Source organism: Lepidochelys kempii, chromosome 21 (genome assembly GCF_965140265.1).
Source record: "Lepidochelys kempii isolate rLepKem1 chromosome 21, rLepKem1.hap2, whole genome shotgun sequence".
Classification (NCBI taxonomy): Eukaryota; Metazoa; Chordata; order Testudines; family Cheloniidae; genus Lepidochelys; species Lepidochelys kempii.
Window position 1 is genome coordinate 15,853,416 of NC_133276.1, and position 22,847 is coordinate 15,876,262.

Here is a 22,847-nt window from a genome sequence, read left to right on the forward strand (position 1 = left end):
AGGCTAGGAAAGGCTATGCCTCCCCAAACAGCCCTGCGAGGCCCCACCCACTCTCTGCCCCAAGGCCCCCTCCTGCTTGCCGCTTTCCCTTTGGCCCCAGCCTCTTTGGGGAAGCGTGCTGGGGCTGGGGCTAGAGCTAGGGCAGCCAGCCTGCATCTGGGAATTGGGGCAGGCTGGAACTGCCCAGCACTGGGGGGCCCCGGGCACTGGGGCCATGCCGGCCGGAGCTCCAGGGTTGGGGGGTGCTGGGCCTGCAGCACCTGAGTGGGGGCTGCCAGCACTGGGGCCGCCTGCTCAACACAGTTTGTCTTGCACTTGTTTTATCTTTCAGTAGCAGTTTGAAGCCCACTAGTACACAAAAAGATACAGTATTGCAGCACTTTTTGTGCACTGCTGTTTGCTCCTCAGGGACTGGGGAACTTCTCAATTTCACTTGGCTGCCTCCACTCACTTTGAGCAAATCAGAGAGCTGAGCAGAGATAAGGCTCTAAGCTCCCCTAAGGGTTGTAAGAAATAAGGCCAAGACCAAAAACTCTGGGCTGTTTTGCCTTCTCAGGTTTTCATACCAGAGTCAGCAATTAAAACACATCTGTGTTGAACATATGGGAAAGCTACTTTACACCAAGATTTGCCAAAAACAGGTCTGCTTGTATAATGTTCATCCATACTGTTTCTGAAGCTGATACACTATGCGACACCACTTCCTGCAGCTACACCACTCCTTATAGGCAGGCTTGGAAGGGTTACATTTTTTAAATTGGTAAATGTCAGTAAACGTCAATTTCACTGTACACACAAACAGAACAAATTTTTCCCTCAATAATCAAAATTTACAGATCAACAAAGCTGAGAAAAATGCTGCTTCGGAATTTGTTAGTTTGGTTTAAGGCTATTTATTTTGTACATTTTGACATGCAATGTTAACAACTTTGTTTTAATGGCTATAAAGCTTTAATTTTTTTAATCTTAATGTCTGTCATTAAATAACTGTCTGATCCCCCCCCATAATTTCCCACAACTGAAAATTTAATTTGAAAATAAAAAAAATGCTAATACCTCGTAGTTGTGAAACTGGGAAAACTCAAAATGGATAAAAATAAAAAATGCTTGAAAATAGATATTATCCCTCAAAATTATTATAAAAAAGTCACCCTGCCACGCCTATTTGTTAGTGTTTCATTTAAGCTCCTGCTTTGCTTGCAAGACTTGAGATTACAAGACAAAGTTGCTGCCTATTAAAACACTATTTTAATTAGAAGAGCAAATACACAGACTAAAATCCATACAGCATTTACTTTATTTACATGCCAAAAGACTTAATTTTAAAAAACTTTTAATCTTTGTCATTAATCTACACAAAGAATTTTTTTTTTAAACTGCCAGTTCTGCCGAGCACAACCTAGATGCTTCTGTCCCTTTAACTCGTCATCCATCTTCAAGTGTGTCCAACCAGAGCCCAAGTGATAGTTCTTTCGCTGCAGGACACAAGCCAGGTTGTGCTTCCATAGGTGTTTGGCAGTTCTGTAGTGCTCACTGGAGTCAAGATTTATTGATTAGCACACTAAGGAAACAGACTGAGTGAGGTGCAGTCATAACCCATTGCCACACTAACTCTTGGTCAATATTCATCTTCCTTGTCTGGTGGAAAAAACTGCAAATATATTGATAAACTAAATACCATCATCAGCCAACGAAATGCTGTTTTGTAGCTTTCTAAAGTCAACGTTTGGAACAACCAGGATCCTCACCATCTTACATCTACAGAACACTAGGGGGGAGACTTGTTTTCTGTTTTTATTCTGGGGATGAAAGCTAAACAGTGTTACAGGAATCTGTGGTCAGCCCCTCTTTGCAGAGATAGGGGTAAATCAGGAAACGCAGGCCTAAATACGGTCACTTGAACAACATGTGCACAATACACACCCTGACTAGGTTCCTAACTGAAGCCACAGAGACAATATGAAGAAACCAGGAACTTGGAACTCCAGCAGTTAGCAGCAGCATCTAAAGCCAGATATTACGTTATGTACTTAGTGAATCCATTATTTTTCAACAGATTAAACCCTTTATACACCAAGATCAGAAAAAGCTTTCCCTGCTCCCATGTGGTGATGGAGTATTTAAATGCAACAGGAAACAACTTTCCATTTCCTAGGGTTTATTTTTCCTGAAAACACATTTTTAGTCTTTTATCTAGAACAGCAGCAAGTGGCTTTTACTGAGCAGCATTAAAATGAGTTAACTAGAAGATCAACTTTAGACACCCCTTCATTCTGTTCATTATATTCAAGGTACAACAGGAGTACTATTTTCTCCACACATTGAACTGGTTACTCAAAACCTCTCATTCACCAAAATTTTTACCTTTAACAGGGAACACAAGCAAGTAAGGCTGGAAACTAATGAGAGCCCCGTGTTATTCCCAAACATGAAATAACAAAATAAAATGAAAAGCGATGTATAAAATGAAAAACAAAAAAAATCAAAAGCTTCTAATCAGCCAGGGGAGAGTCAGTAGCCAATGGCAGCACCCACGAGCACAAATCGTGAGCTAACAGGATCAATTCCACCAGACAGAGTGCACCCGGCCAATGGCGGGTCCCGCACAGGTCACATGCGTACTGAGCAGGTGGGGGTCAGTGAGAGGATTTGGCAGCCGTACAAAGAGTGCGGAGGGGAAGGTGATGGAGGAGGGGGGTCTGGGGAGGCAGGGCTGAACAAAGAAAAACACAAAATTCCCAAAAAATAAAATAAAAAAAAAATTTAAGAACAGTTTCACGAGGCTCTACCCATTCCCCATCCCGAAGTTAGCGTAGTCTGGTGTGGAAGGCTGTCCAAAAATTCAAAGCATTTTAACACACGTATGTGGAGGAAAAGGCACCATTTATATAAGACCTACATAACATTTTGTGTTGTCCTGATGCAGAACTGATGGAGAACAAATTAAACCCTACCCCCAGATCTTTACTGACACTTATGCTGACCTATGAGCCAGTAAACAAAAAGGAAACTGTCCTGTTTGCATTCAGTGCTTGAAACAACAACGCTGGTTTGAAACATTTGGCAAGATGAAAGTTTTCATCCTTCCAAAAGGGTCTTGCAAAGTTGTATTAATTTCTCACCGAAGAAATATTCATCCGTTTTAAAATAAACAGAGGGTCAATAAAGTCAGGTCTTCCATTTTTTAAAAGAAGTCTCACTATACAGTTATCCACCATATGCTGTATCAGTCCATGTGATTTACTTAACAGCTCAGCTTATCTGAAGAAACATTTTTAAAATGCTAGGTTTCAGAGGAACAGCCGTGTTAGTCTGTATTCGCAAAAAGAAAAGGAGTACTTGTGGCACCTTAGAGACTAACCAATTTATTTGAGCATGAGCTTTCGTGAGCTACAGCTCACTTCATCAGATTGTTTCATGATTTCTGTGTGTATATAAAGTCTGCTGCAGTTTCCACGGTAAACATCTGATGAAGTGAGCTGTAGCTCACGAAAGCTCATGCTCAAATAAATTGGTTAGTCTCTAAGGTGCCACAAGTACTCCTCTTTTTTTTTTTAAAATGCTTTTAGCCTTTGAAAAAACAGTGAGTGGGACTCCCTAGCTGAGGCCTCATATCTTAATTAACTAACTAAAATCTTAGGGTTGCATTATGCATTACCTGCCTCCTTTTCAGCATCTGATTCTGAAGCCTCATCCTCTTCGGCTTCCTCTTCTTCCTCAGAGCTGGAACTGCTCGATTCCTTGTTCTCCTCTTCTGGTTCCCGGGACTTCAGAGTGTCTTCTTCATAAAGAATCTTCTCTTTGCTGAGAAAAGTAGTTTTTAAAAGTGTGTCAACATTGGGAAAAGCAACTATTTGTGATCTTTACTCTTAACGAACCTACAGATAAGTCACTACATCTAGAACAGGTAAGCATACAAGTACCTCTTACACACTTCTTCACCCCAATATTTCCTACCCAGTACATTTGCTATGGGTGAAATTCCCAATCCTGCATCTCCCATGCTGGCAGGGACAGCTCCACTCAGCCCGGGGAGATGTGGACTAGAGTGCCTTATGTTACTCCAGGGCAATCCCTCTAGCTATACTAAAAGGTTTTAAATGAGATCATCAAATCCTCAGCCAGAAGAGGAAAGACAGGAGACTGTAGAAAAAAACAAAAGCTACACCAGCTATTTTGCGGGTCTTACTTTTTGAAGAGTCCACTTTGCAGTTTGCCATTCATGTCAGCTTCAATTAGCTTGTTTCTTGTCTCCTTCTCACTGCGCAGCTGTCAAAAAGTGGGAGAAGAATGGGAAGGTCACATCTGAACAGGCATCAGCAGCACCAGCTGTTATCAGTCTAAAGTCATCCCAAACCTCACTTTGAAGAAGTGGCAGGTGTTTTTCCTTGTTAAGTACTCTGTTGTTGCTCAATTTGACAGACAAATACACATCTATAAGCGCACCACATCATGGCCAGGAATAGCTAGAACAGCATAAGGTAGATACCAGGTACATTGTTACTCTCAAGTGCCATTTCATGAGAAATTCCATGGAAATCAGCAACAGTGCTGACGGAGGGGAGTCCCCTTTGACCCTAAGGGTCAGATGCTTGCCCCAAATGTACTGCCCTATTCTTTCAAGAACATGTACAGAATTGAGCTGGGGGAGAGGGGAGGTTGTCATCAAGTGTCAGTTCCTGCGGTGATGGAAGTGTTTTGGCCAACTGGTTCAGGAAATCTCGTCACCAGTGATTCCATTAGGGATGGATAAACTAGCAGCAGCATGTTAATAATCATGTTAACTCCCAGGAGCTATAAACATGTTTTTAGGTAGAGCAGAAAGAGATTGTAATTCTAGCCCAGTCGTCCATTTTGAGGATCATTCTGAGCCTGAAAATCCCACTAAAAATCCCTCAGCCTGGCACTCACCTTCTTCAAGTGAATGTATCCTGGAATCCCAAAATTGTAAACACCACAGTGCAGCGTTTATAGGATTGGAAAACATTGTGGCACCTAAGGATTACATGCTTTAAGCGAAAAAAATACTCAAGGCCATGCTATAAGGAGAGGTTGACTGGGGTGGCTAGGTCTGTTCAGCAGAGAACTTCTCTCCTTTGCTTCTTCTCCACACTGCCCAAGGTAAGTTACAAGTTCTTCCTGTGCTGATAGAGAGGCCCAGAATCTCTCTGGACATGTAAGAAGCAGAAACATACTCGCATCTTTGAATGCATGAAAACTAACAGGCATAAGCCCAGGGAAGCCATTCATGACTTGAAATATAGAGCTTCTCCTATGAGCTCTGAGTGCCTCATTTAGCCTAAGGTTCGGTGAGAATACAGAAGACATCCCACCATTTCTCCTGGTCCTGCCTGAAAGAAATATGGCAAGATTCATGAAGAAATTTGTGTATGGCTTGCTCATGCATATTATAGCATATTTTTATGCTATATGCAAGAGAATTTATAGGTGTATTTTGATTTTTATTTATTTAATTTTAATTAGGAGTGCAGTTTTCTGCATTATGCTGGTTCACACTTCCTGGGAGAAAAGCCTAAAGAACTCTTTTCAGAGTGGTAGCCATGTTAGTCTATATCAGCAAAAAGAACGAGGAGGACTTGTGGCACCTTAGAGACTAAGAAATTTATTTGAGCATAAGCTTTCATGAGCTAAAACCCACTTCATCAGATGCATGTAGTGGAAAATACAGTAGGAAGATATATAGATATATACAGAGAACATGAAAAAATGGGGGTTGCCATACCAACTCTAATGAGAGTAATCGATTAAGGTGGGCTATTGAAGCCTAATTTAATGGTGTCTAGTTTGCAAATTAATTAAAATTAAATCAAATTAAAAAGAACTCTGTTTACATATTAGTTTATCAATTCCCCTACTTTGCTGAGAACTTGGTTCACATTAAAAACAGGGGGGGGGGTTTGGTGGGGGGGGAGAAGAGGATGCAACAGGGGGACTGCTAGGCCACTGTGTTGCAGCCAGAATTCTGAATTCTACCTCTCTCACCGCCCTATTCCTCAAAGCTGTAAGTACTGGTATCACCACCAAGTTTTTATAGCAAACATTTTCTCTCTAGCAATACCGCTTTAATTCCACCACGTTACACTACATTTGGCTGGATTTTTTTTTTTTTTTGCTTGCTTGGATCTTGGTGACATCAATGAATAAGTGGCAAGTCCGAGATGGACTAGGAAGGAATGCAACCCCGGGCCAATGCAGCAATATGCGGATCAGTTTTCCTTTGATCTCAGGACCCACAGTTTTTGCAATCAGCTCGCTACCTTCACCAAAGGCTTCCACCACATCACAAGATTACATATTATTTAGTGTGGGTTTGAAATTACTAAACTTCTCCCAATATTGGGGTTCACATAGTAACTTATAATTACTTCTTCCTCACCCAGTCTTACTCTTCTCAAAGACAATACAGGAACAAATACCAGTTCAGAATACAGCAGGACACAGTCACCTTCCCTTACGTGAAGTTATAGTAACCATAAACATCCCTTAGTTGTGAGGTAAGTACCTCCCAGAAACAAGAGTTTAGGGACAGTGGTAAATCTAATGATTAACTGTACAGCTACACTCAATGTCTAGAATTCCAGATACTGATAAATCATTCACCCTCTTGCTACAGCTGAGTTGCTAGCAAACGGGTTCTGGAACTTTATGTATGCCATAATGTTTAATGTCTCCCAATTATCTAAAAAATGATGGCACTTAGTTTCATGCCTCCACTGAGACATCATATATATGTTAGATTATCTCTCTATACATTGATAGTTAGAAAGCAAGAAAGAGGTCAGCCAAAAACTCACCACATTCTGTTTTTTCTGCAGCATCTCCAAGTGCTCAACCAGTCCCTCATCAGCCACATCAAATGGTGTCTGACCCTGATGACATGGGCAATTAAAAAACAAAGGCACCATCCAAGATGGTGCTTCATTAATACATGAGACGTGTTCTTTACCAGTGGATAAAAGAACAGAATTCCCTGCCGCAGTATGAAATCAGGAGACCCCCCACCTTCAGAGACCTGCTTGGACTGCCAACTACCAGGTGACATATGGAATGGGATGGCAGAGAAGACAGCCCTCCTGTTTTTCTGCCATAGTCACTTAATTCCCAGACTAGGAATGGCCAAAAGCAAAGGCTGCAGTTTTATAATGCAACCCATGGACAGACTCACCTTTATTACAAGTGCAGCTCAGAGGATAAGATCCCATGCTCCAACTCAGCAGCAAGGGCTATTGCATTTAGGTCACGTGCTCTCCAAAAAGTACACATCTACATTAAGGATGAAGTTTGACCTCAACCTGCCCTATTCATTAGTGCACCCTTCTACGCTCCTGGCAATCTGCCAATGCAGCCATAAACAGGACAAAGTTGAGGGGTCTCTGTCCTGAACTGTCATGCATAAATATAAAATAACTAAGAAGGCCACTTTGGGATGTAATGCACGAGACCTGCAACACTGTCATTTTAATTAAAATACTCAGCCACCTTATTAATCACGTTAATAATGAAACCTGATGGCTGTTGAATAAATGAAGACTGACAGGCCACAGCTCCTGGCCAGGGAATTTACAACCCAGAGCCAGGTCACTAAAGATATTATGACCCACTTAACTTTCAAAGGGATTGTTTGCAGAGCAGTAAGACAGTAGAACCTCCCTAATTTGCAGCAGGTACTGAGACAACCATTGATGTTTACAGAATTTTGCAAATTAGGTCCCAATCCAGCAAAGAGAACCCTGGTGGCAGGGGTCTGTCCATGTGGTTCTCTTTGCCAGACCAGGCCTCAGATGAATGATCATACAAACAAAAATAAACAGAATGAATCACAAGTGTAGTTTTTCAAACCAATTTCCACTACAAGCAGATGTTACTCTATTCCTCATTTATACAAGGAGGAAAATGCCACACTCAGCCAGACACTTTAAAAAATAATTTGTTCCCTCAGCCACCTAAACCTCCTGCCTGGATTCATTCCTGGATGTTGTTCTAGCCGGTATCGTCTCAATCCACTGCCAAAGAAGTGGCCATGATATCACAACACTGAATCAATTCAGGCAGGAAGCAGTTTAGACAGGTAAAAACAGTTTCATACACATCAGAGTTCAGAAACAGGAAAGCAGAACAGGATGGGAGTTTCATGGGGGACAAGTACATTTTTAAACATTAACAATATGTGGCCCTGAAGTTAATACTGTAATCAGCAAAAAGAATAGTTACACTGTGTCTCTGCTTCCCACCCTCACAACTAGAGAACTCTGCAGGTTCCCCCAGCCTATATGACCAAGATGTTCAGAGTGAATGGAAAGGATTTAAAACCTTCAGCATCCAATCGGTTATCTCCAAAAAGTTACAGACTTTCAGTCTCAGCTACATGTCCACAATTAAAGCTTTCCCATTAAAAGCTCTAGTTTTACCACCACCAGGTTTTTTGCACCTGGCTTATTTCCCATGCAAAGACGACTGGTTTTTGGTCATTTTTAAGTTGCCAAGACAGTATTAAAACAGGACAGAAGACAACCTCCACTCCCCTCCCTTACATTCCTGAGCCTCAAGACTCAGCTGAGTCTACACTACAAGTTTAGGTCGAATTTAGCAGTGTTAGATCAATTTAACCCTGCACCCATGCACACAACGAAGCCATTTTTGTCGACTTAATGGACTCTTAACATCGATTTCTGTTCTCCACCCCGATGAGGGGATTAGCGCTGAAATTGACATCACCAGGTCAGATTTGGGTTAGTGTGGACACAATTCGACAGTATTGGCCTCCAGGAGCTATCCCACAGTGCTCCATTGTGACCACTCCGGACAGCACTCTGAACTCGGATGCACTGGCCAGGTAGACAGGAAAAGCCCCACGAACTTTTGAATTTCATTTCCTGTTTGGCCAGTGTGGTGAGCTCATCAGCAGAGGTGACCATGGCATCCCAAAATCGCAAAAGAGCTCCAGCATGGACCGAACGGAAGGTACTGGATCTGATCGCTGTACAGGGAGACGAATCCGTGCTATCAGAACTCTGTTCCAAAAGATGAAATGCCAAAATATTTGAAAAAAATCTCCAAGGGCATGAAGGACAGAAGCTATCACAGGGACCTGCAGCAGTGCCGTGTGAAACTTAAGGAGCTTAGGCAAGCCTACCAAAAAACAAAAGAGGGAAACGCCCACTCGGGGTCAGAGCCCCAGACATGCTGCTTCTATGATGAGCTGCATACAATTCTAGGGGGTTCCCCTACCACTGCCCCACCCCTGTACGTGGACTCCTGCAAGGGGGGAGTCTCACGCAACAGGGATGAGGATTTTGGGGACAAGGAAGATGATGAGGAGGGGGAGGTTGAAGATAGCACAAACCAGGCAAGTGGAGAAACCATTCTCCCCGACAGCCAGGAACTGTTTATCACCCTGGAGCCAATACCCTCCCAACCTGGGCTCCCAGAACTTGAAGGCAGAGAAGGCAGCTCTGGTGAGTGTACCTTTGTAAATATAATACACAGTTTAAAAGCAAGCATGTTTAATGATTAATTTGCCCTGAAGACTTGGGATGCATTCGTGGCCAGTACAGCTATTGGAGAATTCTGTTAACGTGTCTGGGGATGGGGTGGAAATCCTCCAGGGACATCTCAATGAAGCTGCCCTGGAGGTACTCCCAAAGCCTTTGCAAAAGGTTTCTGGGGAGGGCAGCCTTATTGCGTCCTCCATGGTAGGACACTTTACCAGTAGCACGTTGTCTGGAATCATTGCATAAGAAAGCTTGGCAGCATGTGGTCCCAGTGTTTGCTGGCATTCAAGCAACACCCGTTCTTTATCTCTCTGTGTTATCCTCAGGAGAGTGATATCATTCACGCTGGCTGAAATAGGGGAATTTTATTACGGGGACATCAGAGGTGGCCGTTCTTGCTGGGCTGTTTGCCTGTGGCTGAAAAGAAATCATCCCCGCTGTTAGCCACATGGTGGGGGAAGGGGTGAAGCGATCATCCCAGAGAATTGGGTGTGTGTGTGTGGGGGGGGGGGGAGTGTTTTCAGTTGGGTTTGTGCTGCACATTAACCCGAAAACATCAGCCCCTCCTTTTAAATGGCCAATGTGTCTTTTTCAATCTCCCTTTTTTTCCTCCCGCAGCTGCAAATGTTTCAACACTGACTAGCATCTCCATCCCAGAGGCTAGCACAGAGAAGAACGCAAAAAAAACGCACTCGCGATGAAATGTTCTCTGAGCTCAAGCAGTCCACCCACACTGAAAGAGCCCAGCAGAATGCATGGAGGCAGACAATGGCAGAGCAACAGGAGAGGTAGTGAGATCAAGAGGAAAGGTGGTGGCAGCATGATGAGAGGAGGCACGATGCAATGCTGTGGCTACTGGAGGATCAAACTGATATGCTCCAACATATGCTTGAGGTGCAGGAAAGGCACAGACCACCACTGCAGCCCCTGTGTAACCAACCGCCCTGCTCCCCAAATTCCATAGGCTCCTCACCCAGACACCCAACAACGTGGCAGGGGAGGGGGGATGCACGGGGAGCAGCTCCGGGAACCCAACCACTCCACCCCAGAGGACTGCCCAAGCAACAGAAGACTGGCATTCAATAAGTTTTGAAGTGCAGTGTGGCCTTGCCCTTCCCTCCTCCCCTATCCCTCCCGGGCTACCTTGGCAGTTATCCCCCGATTTGTGTTACGAATTAATAAAAGAATGCATGAATTTGAAACAACGATGACTTTATTGCCTCTGCAAGTGGTGATCGAAGGGGGGAGGGGAGGGTGTTTGGCTTACAGGGAAGTAGAGTGAACCAAGGGGGAGGGTTTTCATCAAGGAGAAACAAATGGAAATGTCACATCATAGCCATGAAACTGGTTTTCAAAGCTTCTCTGATGTGCAGCGTGCCCTGCTATGCTCTTCTAACCGCCCTGGTGTCTGGCTGCGCGTAATCAGTGGCCAGGTGATTTGCCTCAACTTCCCACCCCACCATAAACGTCTCCCCCTTACTCTCAGATATTGTGGAGCACACAGCAAGCAGTAATAACAATGGGAATATTGATTTCGCTGAGGTCTAAGCAAGTGAGAACACTGCGCCAGCGCGCTTTTAAACATCCAAATGCACATTCTACCAACATTCTGCACTTGCTCAGCCTGTAGTTGAACAGCTCCTGACTACTGTCCAGGCTGCCTGTGTACGGCTTCATGAGCCATGGCATTAAAGGGTAGGCTGGGTCCCCAAGGATAACTATAGGCATTTCAACATCCCCAATGGTTATTTTCTGGTCTGGAAAGTAAGTCCCTTGCTGCAGCTGTTCATACAGACCAGAGTTCATACAGACAGATGCGAGCATCATGTACCTTTCCAGGCCATCCTACGTTCATGTTGGTGAAATGTCCCTTGTGATCCACAATGCTTGCAGCACCATTGAAAAGTACCCCTTGCGGTTTATGTATTGGCTGCCTTGGTGGTCCTGTCCCAAGATAGGGATATGCGTTCCGTCTATTGCCCCACTACAGTTAGGGAATCCCACTGCAGCAAAGCCATCCACTATGACCTGCACATTTCCCAGAGTCACTACCCTTCTTAGCAGTGGCTCAGTGACTGCATTGGCTACTTGGATCACAGCAGCCCTCACAGTAGATTTGCCCACTCCAAATTGATTCCCGACTGACCGGTAGCTGTCTGGCATTGCAAGCTTCCAGAGGGCTATTGCCACTCGCTTGTGAACTGTGAGGGCTGCTATTATCTTGGTATTCTTGCGCTTCAGGGCAGGAGAAAGCAAGTCACAAAGTTCCATGAAAGTGCCCTTATGCATGTAAAAGTTTCACAGTCACTGGGAATCATCCCAGACCTGCAACACTATGCAGTCCCACCAGTGTGTGCTTGTTTCACGTGCCCAGAACCGGCATTCCACGGCATGAGCCTGCCCCATTGCAACCAGGATGGCCAAATTGCTGGGGCCCATGCTTCGAGAGAAGTCTGTGTCTATGTCCTCATCACTCTCGTCACCGCGCTGCCGTCGCCTCCTCGCCTGTTTTTGCAGGTTCTGGTTCTGTGTATACTGCATGATAATGTGCGAGGTGTTTACAATGCGCATAACTGCTGCGGTGATCTGAGTGGGCTCCATGCTTGCCATGGTATGGCATCTGGAGGAGAACAGGGTTGCAGGGGAAGCGGTGGTTGGATGACCAGTTTTGCAGACCTCCTGCACCATCTGCTGCCAGGACACAACAGCTAAGCGAGGTGCACGCTTGCTGTGGTATGGCAAGACAAGAACAGCCAAGCACAGTTGCAGTGGAAGCGGCCCTGCGAGATCATAGAATCATAGAATATCAGGGTTGGAAGGGACCTCAGGAGGTCATCTAGTCCAACCCCCTGCTCAAAAGCAGGACCCATCCCCAATTAAATCATCCCAGCCAGGGCTTTGTCAAGCCTGACCTTAAAAACTTCTAAGGAAGGAGATTCCACCACCTCCCTAGGCAACGCATTCCAGTGTTTCACCACCCTCCTAGTGAAAAAGTTTTTCCTAATATCCAACCTAAACCTCCCCCACTGCAACTTGAGACCATTACTACTTGTCCTGTCATCAGCTACCACTGAGAATAGTCTAGAACCATCCTCTCTGGAACTACCTCTCAGGTAGTTGAAAGCAGCTATCAAATCCCCCCTCATTCTTCTCTTCTGCAGACTAAACAATCCCAGTTCCTTCAGCCTCTCCTCATAAGTCATGTGTTCCAGACCCCTAAGCATTTTTGTTGCTCTTCGCTGGACTCTCTCCAATTTATCCACATCCTTCTTGTAGTGTGGGGCCCAAAACTGGACACAGTACTCCAGATGAGGCCTCACCAATGTCGAATAGAGGGGGACGATCACGTCCCTCGATCTGCTCGCTATGCCCCTACTTATACATCCCAAAATGCCATTGGCCTTCTTGGCAACAAGGGCACACTGCTGACTCATATCCAGCTTCTTGTCCACTGTCACCCCTAGGTCCTTTTCCGCAGAACTGCTGCCCAGCCATTCGGTCCCTAGTCTGTAGCGGTGCATTGGGTTCTTCTGTCCTAAGTGCAGAACCCTGCACTTATCCTTATTGAACCTCATCAGATTTCTTTTGGCCCAATCCTCCAACTCGTCTAGGTCCCTCTGTATCCTATCCCTGCCCTCCAGCGTATCTACCACTCCTCCCAGTTTAGTATCATCCGCAAATTTGCTGAGAGTGCAATCCACACCATCCTCCAGATCATTTATGAAGATATTGAACAAAACCGGCCCCAGGACCGACCCTTGGGGCACTGCGCTTGATACCGGCTGCCAACTAGACATGGAGCCATTGATCACAACCTGTTGAGCCCGACAATCTAGCCAACTTTCTACCCACCTTATGGTGCATTCATCCAGCCCATACTTCCTTAACTTGCTGACAAGAAGAGAGAGACCGCTTCCGCTGTCACTCTGCTCTCCATCACCAGGAGAGCAGAGTGCCAGCGGGAAGCGGTGATGACGATTAGCAGTCCTACTGCACTGTCTGCTGCCAGGACACAACAGCTGAGCGGGCTGCATGCTTGCCATGGTATGGCGAAACAAGAGCACTCGAGCAGAGCGCCAGCGGAAGCGGTGGACGACAACGGTCACCTAGAGGACCTGCGAGGTGGATTCATCGCATCAGGAGAGCAGAGCAGCAGTGGAAGCAGTGGATGACAACAACGGGTAGCAGTCCTACTGCACCGTCTGCTGAAAGCAGTATGGTGCCCGCACAGAAAAAAGCGCAAAACGATTGTCTGCCGTTGCTTTCACGGAGGGAGGGGCGACTGACGACATGTGCCCAGAACCACCTGCGACAACCTTTTTGCCCCATCAGGCATGGGGAGCTTAACCCAGAATTCCAATGGGTGACGGAGAATGCAGGAACTGTGGGATAGCTACCCACGCTGCACGCTCCAAAAGTGGACGCTAGCCTCGGTACCGTGGACGCACTCTACCAACTTAATGCGCTTAGTGCATTAGTGTGGGGACACACAATCGACTGTATAAAATCGCTTTATAAAAAATCGACTTCTATAAATTCGACCTAATTTCGTAGTGTAGACATACCCTGACTGGTATGACTTTTCCACAAGACTAGGGAGGGTAGTAGTCTCAGATACAGGAAGTCTTGAAATTCTTTGTTTCCAAATATGTTTCAATGTATACAGGGTAATTAGAGCTGGTCTTCATACAACCTACCAGATGGCTGGGCTGAGCAATGGGCTAAAGAGGTTTGTGTACATTTCCCTATAAAAAACACACTTCAGCTCTGATCTAACAGGGACCAGCGCTTTTCTAGGTAAAGACTATTTCAGCAGGGCAGAGCACAGCAGTACAATCCTTGCTTCCAGTCACTAGAACTCTGAAGTTGCATCAATAGTTGAACACTCACTCACCAGCTTGTTCCTGATGTCCATGTCACAGAGCGCCTCAGCCAAGATAGTGCAAGCTTCTTTCACTCCCCAGTGTGCAGCAGCATGAAGTGGAGTCCAGCCATCATTATCCTGGACATTCAAATTAAACCCAGCTTGGATCAAGAGCCTAAGGAAAGAAAAAAAGAGAATGAATCCCCATGCATAAGTGCCATACCAGGGGTTAGCATAGTAAATATTAAGCCATTTGTATTTTTATGTTCATTTGCAAATAAGAACGTAAGAATGGCCGTACTCTGGCAGACCATCCCGCCCAGCCCAGCATCCTGTCTTCTGACAGTGGCTGGTGCCAGATGATTCAGAGGGAATGAACAGAACAGGGTAATTTTGAGTGATCCACACACTGTTATCCAGTCCCAGCTTCTGGCAGTCAGCTGTTTAGGGATACACAGAGCATGGGGTTGTGTCCCTGACCATCTTGGCTAATAGTATTAATGGACATATCCTACATATCCTCCATAAACGTGTCTAATTCTTTTTTGAACCCAGTTATACTTTTGGCCTTCATAGCATCCCCTGTCAAGGAGTCCCGCAGGTTGACTGTGTGCTGTATGAAGAACTTCCTTATGTTTGTTTTAACCCTGCTGCCTATTAATTTCACTGGTGACCCATGGCCCATGTGTTATGTGAAGGGATAAACACTTCCTTATTCACTTTCTCCACACCATTCACGATTTTATAGACCTCTATCATCCTCGAGTTTCTTTAAGAGAAAAACCCCAGTCTTTTTAATCTCTCCACATATGCTTTCTTGTTCCATACCTCTAATTATTTTTGTTGCCTTTCTAATACATCTTTTTTGAGATGGGGCAACCAGAACTGCAAGCAGTATCCAAAGTGTGGGTGTACCATGGATTTATACAGAGGCAATATGATATTTTCTGTCTTATTATCTGTCCCTTTCCTAATGGTTCTTCACATTCTATTAGGTTTTTTGACTGCGGCTGCACACTGCGCAAATGTTTTCAGAGAACTATCCACAGTGACTCCAAGATCTTTGAGTGGTAACAGCTCATTTAGACCCCATCATTTTTTATGTATAGTTGGGATTATATTGTGCATTACTGTGCACTTAACATTAATTTCATCTGCCATTTTGTTGCCCAGTCACCCAGTTTTTTGAGATCCCTCTGTAACTCTTCACAGACAGCTTTGGACTCAACTACCTTGAGTAATTTAGTAATTTAAATAAGTTAGTCAACTCTCTGTGACACATTACTGTCATAATATGAAAGAGTCAAAAGTCAAATGACAAAAGTCAATTTATACTTCCCCAGCCGACCACCGGACCCTCTTACTCAAGATATACCTGAATGGAAAACCATGACTTATAGCCTGTCCTGAAGGGCAAAGTGACTTTCGTAGAACCAGAAGGGGAAGACCTTGTCTGACCCAGATCATTCCAGCTGATTGTAGCTGGTAGGACAGTGCACAGGGAGACTCCTGGTTGCCATGACAAGCCATACAAGGCCTTACGGATTAGAAGTCCCGACATCCTGAATTGCACCTGGTGCTACAAAAGAGTAGTGGCTCATGCACAGTGCTACTAAGTGAACAGTTTAAGAAGGAAAATCTTGGAAGGGCAACACACAAAATTGGCCTTGAAACAAAAGCATACTTTGGCAATGCAGGGAGACTGGGGAAACTGGGAGGTTTGGGAGAGGTCCAGTCACTGTGCACCACTACCCCAACACCTCTACCAAGAAGCCTGCATTTGGAAGGGGAGGCCAAATGGTATCTCTGCAGTGTGAAGATGTTTGGCAGAGGAGCCAAACAAAGACCCAATAAGTTACGGGTAGAGAAGTCTCAGTAATGGCGTCTAAGAAAAAGCTGCTCGCCCTTTACTACAGACGAGAAATGAGTCTAGTGCTGGTTCTGCCAAAGAGCACAACTGGAATTCCACAGACTGACAGGCCAATGGAGGCAGGACTACCGGAGAGGGATTGGAGCAAGGATTTCACTGCCTGTGCCTAATGAACAAGACAACCCACAAATCAGGATTACAAGACATGCATCTTAATAGACTGGGATCCGTGCAGTAAAAGCAAATCCTTGTGCAAGCCAGACACTTTGAGAACACCTCTGCCACCTATACCATTGTCTGACTTTCCCCCTCACCTGTATATCTGATCGTTGCAGATGCCATGAAACACTGGCACCCAGTCAAGACCTCTATGTGAAGGTTTTTGAAAAAAGGGTGTCCATAGTTGAGATCCTAAGGGATTTTCAAGAGTGCCAAAGTGGCTGAGAAGCACAAGACCTACTGCCTTTCAACAACACCAGCCTAAACATTTAGGGAGATCACAGTAGGGCTCTACGTGTTGAGACGCTTGCCACTGTTCTTTGAGGATTTATATTTTGGGGATTCCACCATTACCTTCAAGAGTCCCCACATCACCACAGCAACCCTCCCTAAAGCAGAGGTGCACTGGACAGGCAGTGAGCATCTGCGTGTCATTCCAAACTGCCACCACTGATCAGAGGCAGAGCATGCTGCTTTTATAGCACGGTCATTCCAGGGAGCATGGGGATTTTGACATTTCTGCTGCTTTTAAACTGGTGCATTACAGTGCTAACTAACCAGAGTATTGTTAAATGGCTCACATAGCGGTTTCCTTGTGAAAGCTCACTTCAGATGAAATGTGTGATTTTCAATCAGGTGCTGACTTTTTAAGCTAATTTTCCAGCTGGAGAAAGTGGGGAACAAGGCTGTTAAGAGACTTGGTCAAGGTCAAGGAGCAATTCTGTGTCTCACCCGAGAGGTTTGCTAGCTCCTGGCGCTCTGCCCTTGGTGTAAGTCACTAGAGTTTAGATTGGAGTTTAACGGTGGTCATAAAATATCAAAGGGTAAGAGCCCAGATTAGCTCAGTTTTATTTTCTGAAATAGCTAGAAGTGAGGGGAAGTTCTCCACAAGAGGTATAAGCACCACTCCCAACAGTGACTATTGGAAAGTGCAGCCACCTCATTACTGGATTGTGTGCAAAACACTGCTAAGAACAGATATGACCAATTTAGTAGGTTGCGGAACGCACTGTACATGATTTTTACGGTGGTTGAGCCTCAGGGCCCCGATCAGGGCCCCATTGTGTCGTTAGGCGCTATACAAAGAACTAGGACAGTCCCTGCCTCAAAGAGCTTACAATCCAAGTATAAGACAAGCGCCAACAGGTGGATACGGATGGTGAAGCACAAGGAAACACCGAGATGGTTATGAAGAGCTGGATAAAAACAGCAGTCTGAGCACACCAGCTGCTTAACCACAACTGAGCATCTTGAAGGCATCACACCAGGGGAGAGTTTTCAGAGGGGATGTGAACCTGGACTATGGAGCAGTCTTGTGGGAGTTTACAATGTGCTCCTCCATAGCACAAGAGGTGGCATGAGAGAAAGCACACAGGTGACTGTTGGAAAACGCCTTGCTGGAGAAAACCTCACTACGTTCCGCTTGCCCGGGGAGAGCACAAGTACATTACAAGGGTAAGAGCGTGATGTGTGACAAGGCTGCTCAGGGGCTGCTGCTTTTGCACTCACAGGCCTATCAGAGGAGCCGCTCAGCTTCAGCGCAAGTGGAACCTTCCCATTACAGAAACTGCAAGCAGCACTAAGGACTCGTCTACACTGCCAAGCCGTCGACAAAACTTTTGTCTTTCACAAGTACTTTATAAAGCCCCTGGAAAGACAAAAGTTTTGCCGCGGCAAGTGGCAGTGTGAACGTAGCTTTGTCAGCAGGAGCGCTCCTGCCGACAAAGCGAACGCCGCTTGCAGGGCTGGAAGTATTTTGTCAGCAAAAGTGTCGACAAAGAGCATTTACACACGCCGACATTTAGTGACAAGGCTGTGTCGACACACCCTTGTCGCTAAAAGCTGCGTGGTGTAGACAAGCCCTAAGTGGAATGTGGGTGTTAAGAGAGGACTGGCTAGTGTCTTTTTCCCTAGGCTGATAAGGTCAAACAACAATTTCACCATGACTAATTTAACTTATTTAGCATGTGTACAGGAAAAAGCGTGACAGCAACTTAAGTTCCAGGGCACCAACAGTTACATGCAAAACCAGTAACGCTTAATATCGCATAACTGGTACATACCTTAGTGGCAGTCATTAGTTTCCTGCAAATAATTAGTTACACTTCAACCCAGAGTTTCCAGGCGAAACACATTGTGGTACAGAGACTGAAATCACTTTAATCCTGCAATAACATTTAACCTGCAACTCCCAACTCTGCACAGTCAAGAATTAGCCCTAGAGAAGCACTACATTATATTACTTTGTATTACTATAGTGCAGAGGTGGCCAACCTGTGGCTCCGGAGCCACATGCAGCTCATCAGAAGTTGTCTAGGCACCAACTCCGGGGCTGGAACAACAGGCGCCAACTTTCCAATGTGCCGGGGGGTGCTCACTGCTCAACCCCTGGCTCCGCCACAGGCCCTGTCCCCACTCCACCCCTTCCCACCCCCTCCCCTGAGCAGTGTTCCCTCTAATTTTTGACAGGCCATGTGCGCAAAAAATTTCTTCTGTGCAAACTGTTGTGCTTCTGTGCAAATTTTTGTGCACGTGATGTTTTGCTGTGTGCGCAGGGTTTAGGATCTGTGCGCGCACGCACCGCTCAGAGGGAACAGTGCCCCTGAGCCTGCCATGCCCTCGTTCCTTCCCCCACCCCTCCCAGAGCCTCCTGCACGTCACAAAACAGCTGTTTGGGAGGTGCTGATCCACAGGGCTGCTGGTGGGCGGGAGGCTCTGGGAGCAGGGTGGGGGAGCTGATGTGGGGCTGCTGATGTATTGCTGTGGCTCTTTGGCAACGTACATTGATAAATTCTGACTCCTTCTCAGGCTCAGGTTGGCCACCCCTGCTATAGAGCCTAGAAGCCTCAGTCATTGACTAGGACCCTACTGTGCCGGGCACGTAAAAAACAGAGCAAGACGACAGCCCCTGCCCTAGAGAGCATACAATCTACATGTAGATGGATGCCGACGGACTGCAAAGTACAAGGAAGCCTTGAGACAGTGTTGTCTAAATAGACAAGACAGAGACAGGGTGGGGGATGGGGTAGAACACACCAGCAAAGTCTATAAGGTGATGGTGGCAAAGGTCACATAATTCCATATTTCTTCTTCTTCTTCTTCTTTTGTGTGGATTTACTTAGGAGGGGACATATGGAATGAAGGGTGGGTAAGGGCAGGAGGGGCAGGTGAACAGACTGAGGTAGAGGGAGTGGGAGGGTTGGAGTAAACAGCCAACCAGCACAGGGCAGAGGACATCCAAAAACATTTGACAGTTTTGACGGGAATAGGGTGACCAGATGTCCTGATTTTAAAGGGACAATCCCGATTTTTGGGTCTTTTTCTTATATAGGCTCCTATTACCCCCCACCTCCTGTCCTAATTTTTCACATTTGCTGTCTGGTCACCCTAGATGGGAATGTCCCCAAGTCCCTGCTGTGGCTGCTTCTGCTCCTACAGGCTGGAGTCTGGTTGGCTCCTCTCTGAAATTCTTCCTAAGGTCACGTGATGAGGGTGAGGGGAGGCACATGCCTTATTTCAATTTCAGACTAAAGCACCCAGAGGCACCCAGAGCTTTGGATGGGCACTTCTGGAGTGCACATGTTTATAAACATAACAGCTGAGATTGAATGGGAGTTAGGTGCCTAACTCTCTCACCACCCACACTCCCAAAACAAACCCCACCCTCAACTACAGCACCAGGAGCACCCAATTCCACAAGAGAACCGAACACAAGGCATTGACCGATGTAAAGGAGTCATTACCTCATGACTTCAGTGTAGCCCTTGGCTGCAGCTACATGCAGAGCAGTAGCACCTGATCGAGGCTGCTTTATATCCTCAAGCTTCCCACAGTTTAGCCACTGCCGTGCATCCTGAAGCATCTGTTGCTCTTCCTCTTTCCTTGCCAAGTCCAGGTCTACCCCTGTGGAAGCAGATCGCAGACGGAAAAACAATATCGAACCAAAACTCACCTGTACTTGGGCGTCAATTTAAAATGGAATAATTTTAACAAAATTTTTGGCCATTTTGCAATGTCTTCCACAAGCTCACTAACAGTATTTCCTGGGATGTAGGACAACTCCTGAACCACCCTCATTAAACAGAAACGAATTCACTGATTATTAATAATATGTAAAATTGAGAGACTCATTCACAAGCCAGCCCACAATTAATTGCTAGGTAAAGCATGAATCAGTTATGGGTGCAAGCACTGGGTCCTCAAAAATGCAGACCTAGCTTGAAAAACATCAAGCACAGCCTAAAGAACAGTCTAACAAACTGTATGAAACATGAATATACATTTAATCTATTGCATACAGCTGATGAGATACACCTCAGATGCCTCTTGCAAGGTTAAAAAACCCAAAAAACTATTGATACATGAGCTTATTAACAGTCCATTCCTGCATGCCCAAAACTCCCTGACGTCAATGTGTTGTACTGCAAAAAAATAGGTGATGCATTTAAGAGACCACAGAAATGTGAGCAGGCACGTTGGTGTGTGCCCACATGGACAGGAACAAGATTCATCACATTCCTATAATAATGGAGCCACTGATCCTGCCCCAAAGATCACTTAGGAACAAAACAGCCAACACAACATCTAAGCTGCATATGTGGGTTAAGCCTGGATTCATTCCAGTACACAGACTGCTCCAGCACCAACATCATTAGTAAGCTATGCAACAACGAAGCAGAGTTAAATGGCTCTCGTTTCCAAGGGAATGCAGTAAAACTCAGAAAAGGCTACATTTTCCATAGAAACTCCTGGCGAACCTTCTAGGCAGGCTTTCAAGTTTCTTCCCTAAGCAAGGCTTGAAAATTCCAGTCTCCCAGATGCCAATATCAAGTAGGAAATGGTGTCTGAGCATAAGGGCCCAGCTCAATTACTACAGACTTTAAGCTTCCATTTTTAAAAGTTAAGGCTCTAACCCTTATAGCAGCAGAGAAAACCTTCCAAAAAGGAAGGACTATAATGGTACCTTCCCCGGTCTGCAGATAAGCCAGGTTAGTATATTTATTGCTGTTTAGAACTTCGCCATCTTACACTGGTGCAACTTCCAGTGGAGATGTGCTGAGCATGCTTAACCACACCAGTGTAAAGATAGCCAGTCTAGTCAGGGCCTTGTAGAGGGAACACTTAGGCCTTGTGTGCCCGAGGGGGTTATACATCAACATTAGGACTCTACCAAATTCACAGTCCATTCTGGTCAATTTCATGGCCAGAGGGTTTTAAAATTGGTTAATTTCACGATTTCAGATGTTTACATCTGAAATTTCATGGTGTTGTAACCATAAGGGTCCTGACCCAAAATGGAATCATAGGGGGGATTGCAAAATTGTTGTAAGGGGGGTCCCAAAATTGACACCCTGACTTCTGTGCTGGGTTCAGAGCTGGGCTCTGAAGGCAGCACCCTCCCAGCTTCCTGCAGTTAAAGGAGGTTCCTGGAGATGGAGGTGAGTAGGATCTCCCCCACGCTGCTGAGCGCACCCCAGCCGGGGGCTCCTGGCTAATAGCCCATGCCAGGGACTGATTAAGGCAGGGGCCCCTGGCCAATTTGTGGGCCCCCAGGAAAAATGGGTGCCACAGCCCCAGAATAAGCCCCAGGGCAGAAGCCCCTATCAGGTCACCCTGACCCCCGGACGGAGCCGCAGGGGAAGAAGCCCCGAGCCCAGGTGCCATGAGCCCTAGCTGGAGTGGTGGTGAGGAGATGGAAGCCCAGAGACCATGCTGCCCTGGCAGGAGCTGCTGGTGGGGTGGTGGAAGCCCCGAGCCCGAGCTGCCCCAGCTGCAGGCACCGGGAGCGAAAGCCCCAGCCCAGCAGGAGCCACTGCGGGAGGAAGACCCGAGCTTGGCGCCTGGTGCTGCAGGTGGAGCCGCGGGGATGGAGGGGAACAGAAACCCAGAGCCCAGCTCCTGGGCTGCTGCTGCGAGAAGTGAGGGCATATCACTCATTTCTGTGCTGCCTCTGCAGGTGGGTCTGATCTCCCCACCAAGAGCAGCCGTGCAGAGGAAGGACAACTCCTGTCCCTCCCCAGCATGGCTGAAATAGCAGCTAGGACCCCTGGGTTCCCAGCAGCAGGGGAGATCAGATTTCATGGGGGAGGGCTGATTTCACAGTCCATCACACATTTTTCACAGCATTGAAATTGGTAGGGCCCTAATCATCATAACTAGCACCAATGCTTTTCATTGATGTAAAAAGCAACTTGCACCAGTGCAGTTTACCTTGCTTTGAACCTGGCATAAACTGCAGAGACATAAGACGCTTTTTAAAACCGTGCAGCTGCTATAAAACCCCAGCGCAGACAAGTCCTTTGCCGTTCCCAGCGGAGAAAAATATCAAATGCAAATCCAAGTTGCAATAGTTTTTCTTGTTAGGAATAACATGATGGCAACA

The 22,847-nt window shown here is 46.0% G+C and overlaps 1 protein-coding gene across 16 annotated transcripts in view; it reads right to left on the minus strand.

The window, feature by feature from the left end:
* Nucleotides 1-22,847, minus strand: part of PPP1R12B (protein phosphatase 1 regulatory subunit 12B) — a 178,703-nt gene that overhangs the window by 112,191 nt on the left and 43,665 nt on the right. For 13 of the 16 annotated variants that reach the window (XR_012155807.1, XM_073319698.1, XM_073319696.1 and 10 more), the window contains 5 exons: nt 20,209-20,368; nt 14,407-14,551; nt 6,816-6,890; nt 4,190-4,269; nt 3,659-3,804 (listed from right to left, as the gene is read on the minus strand). Coding sequence is in view for 15 of the 16 variants with exons in the window: in XM_073319698.1 (XP_073175799.1) it covers nt 3,659-3,804; nt 4,190-4,269; nt 6,816-6,890; nt 14,407-14,551; nt 20,209-20,368 (606 nt within the window). In the remaining variant the exon portion in view is untranslated. The remainder of the gene's footprint in view (nt 1-3,658; nt 3,805-4,189; nt 4,270-6,815; nt 6,891-14,406; nt 14,552-20,208; nt 20,369-22,847) is intronic. The other 3 variants (XM_073319711.1, XM_073319710.1, XM_073319706.1) reach the window with 2 other exon arrangements.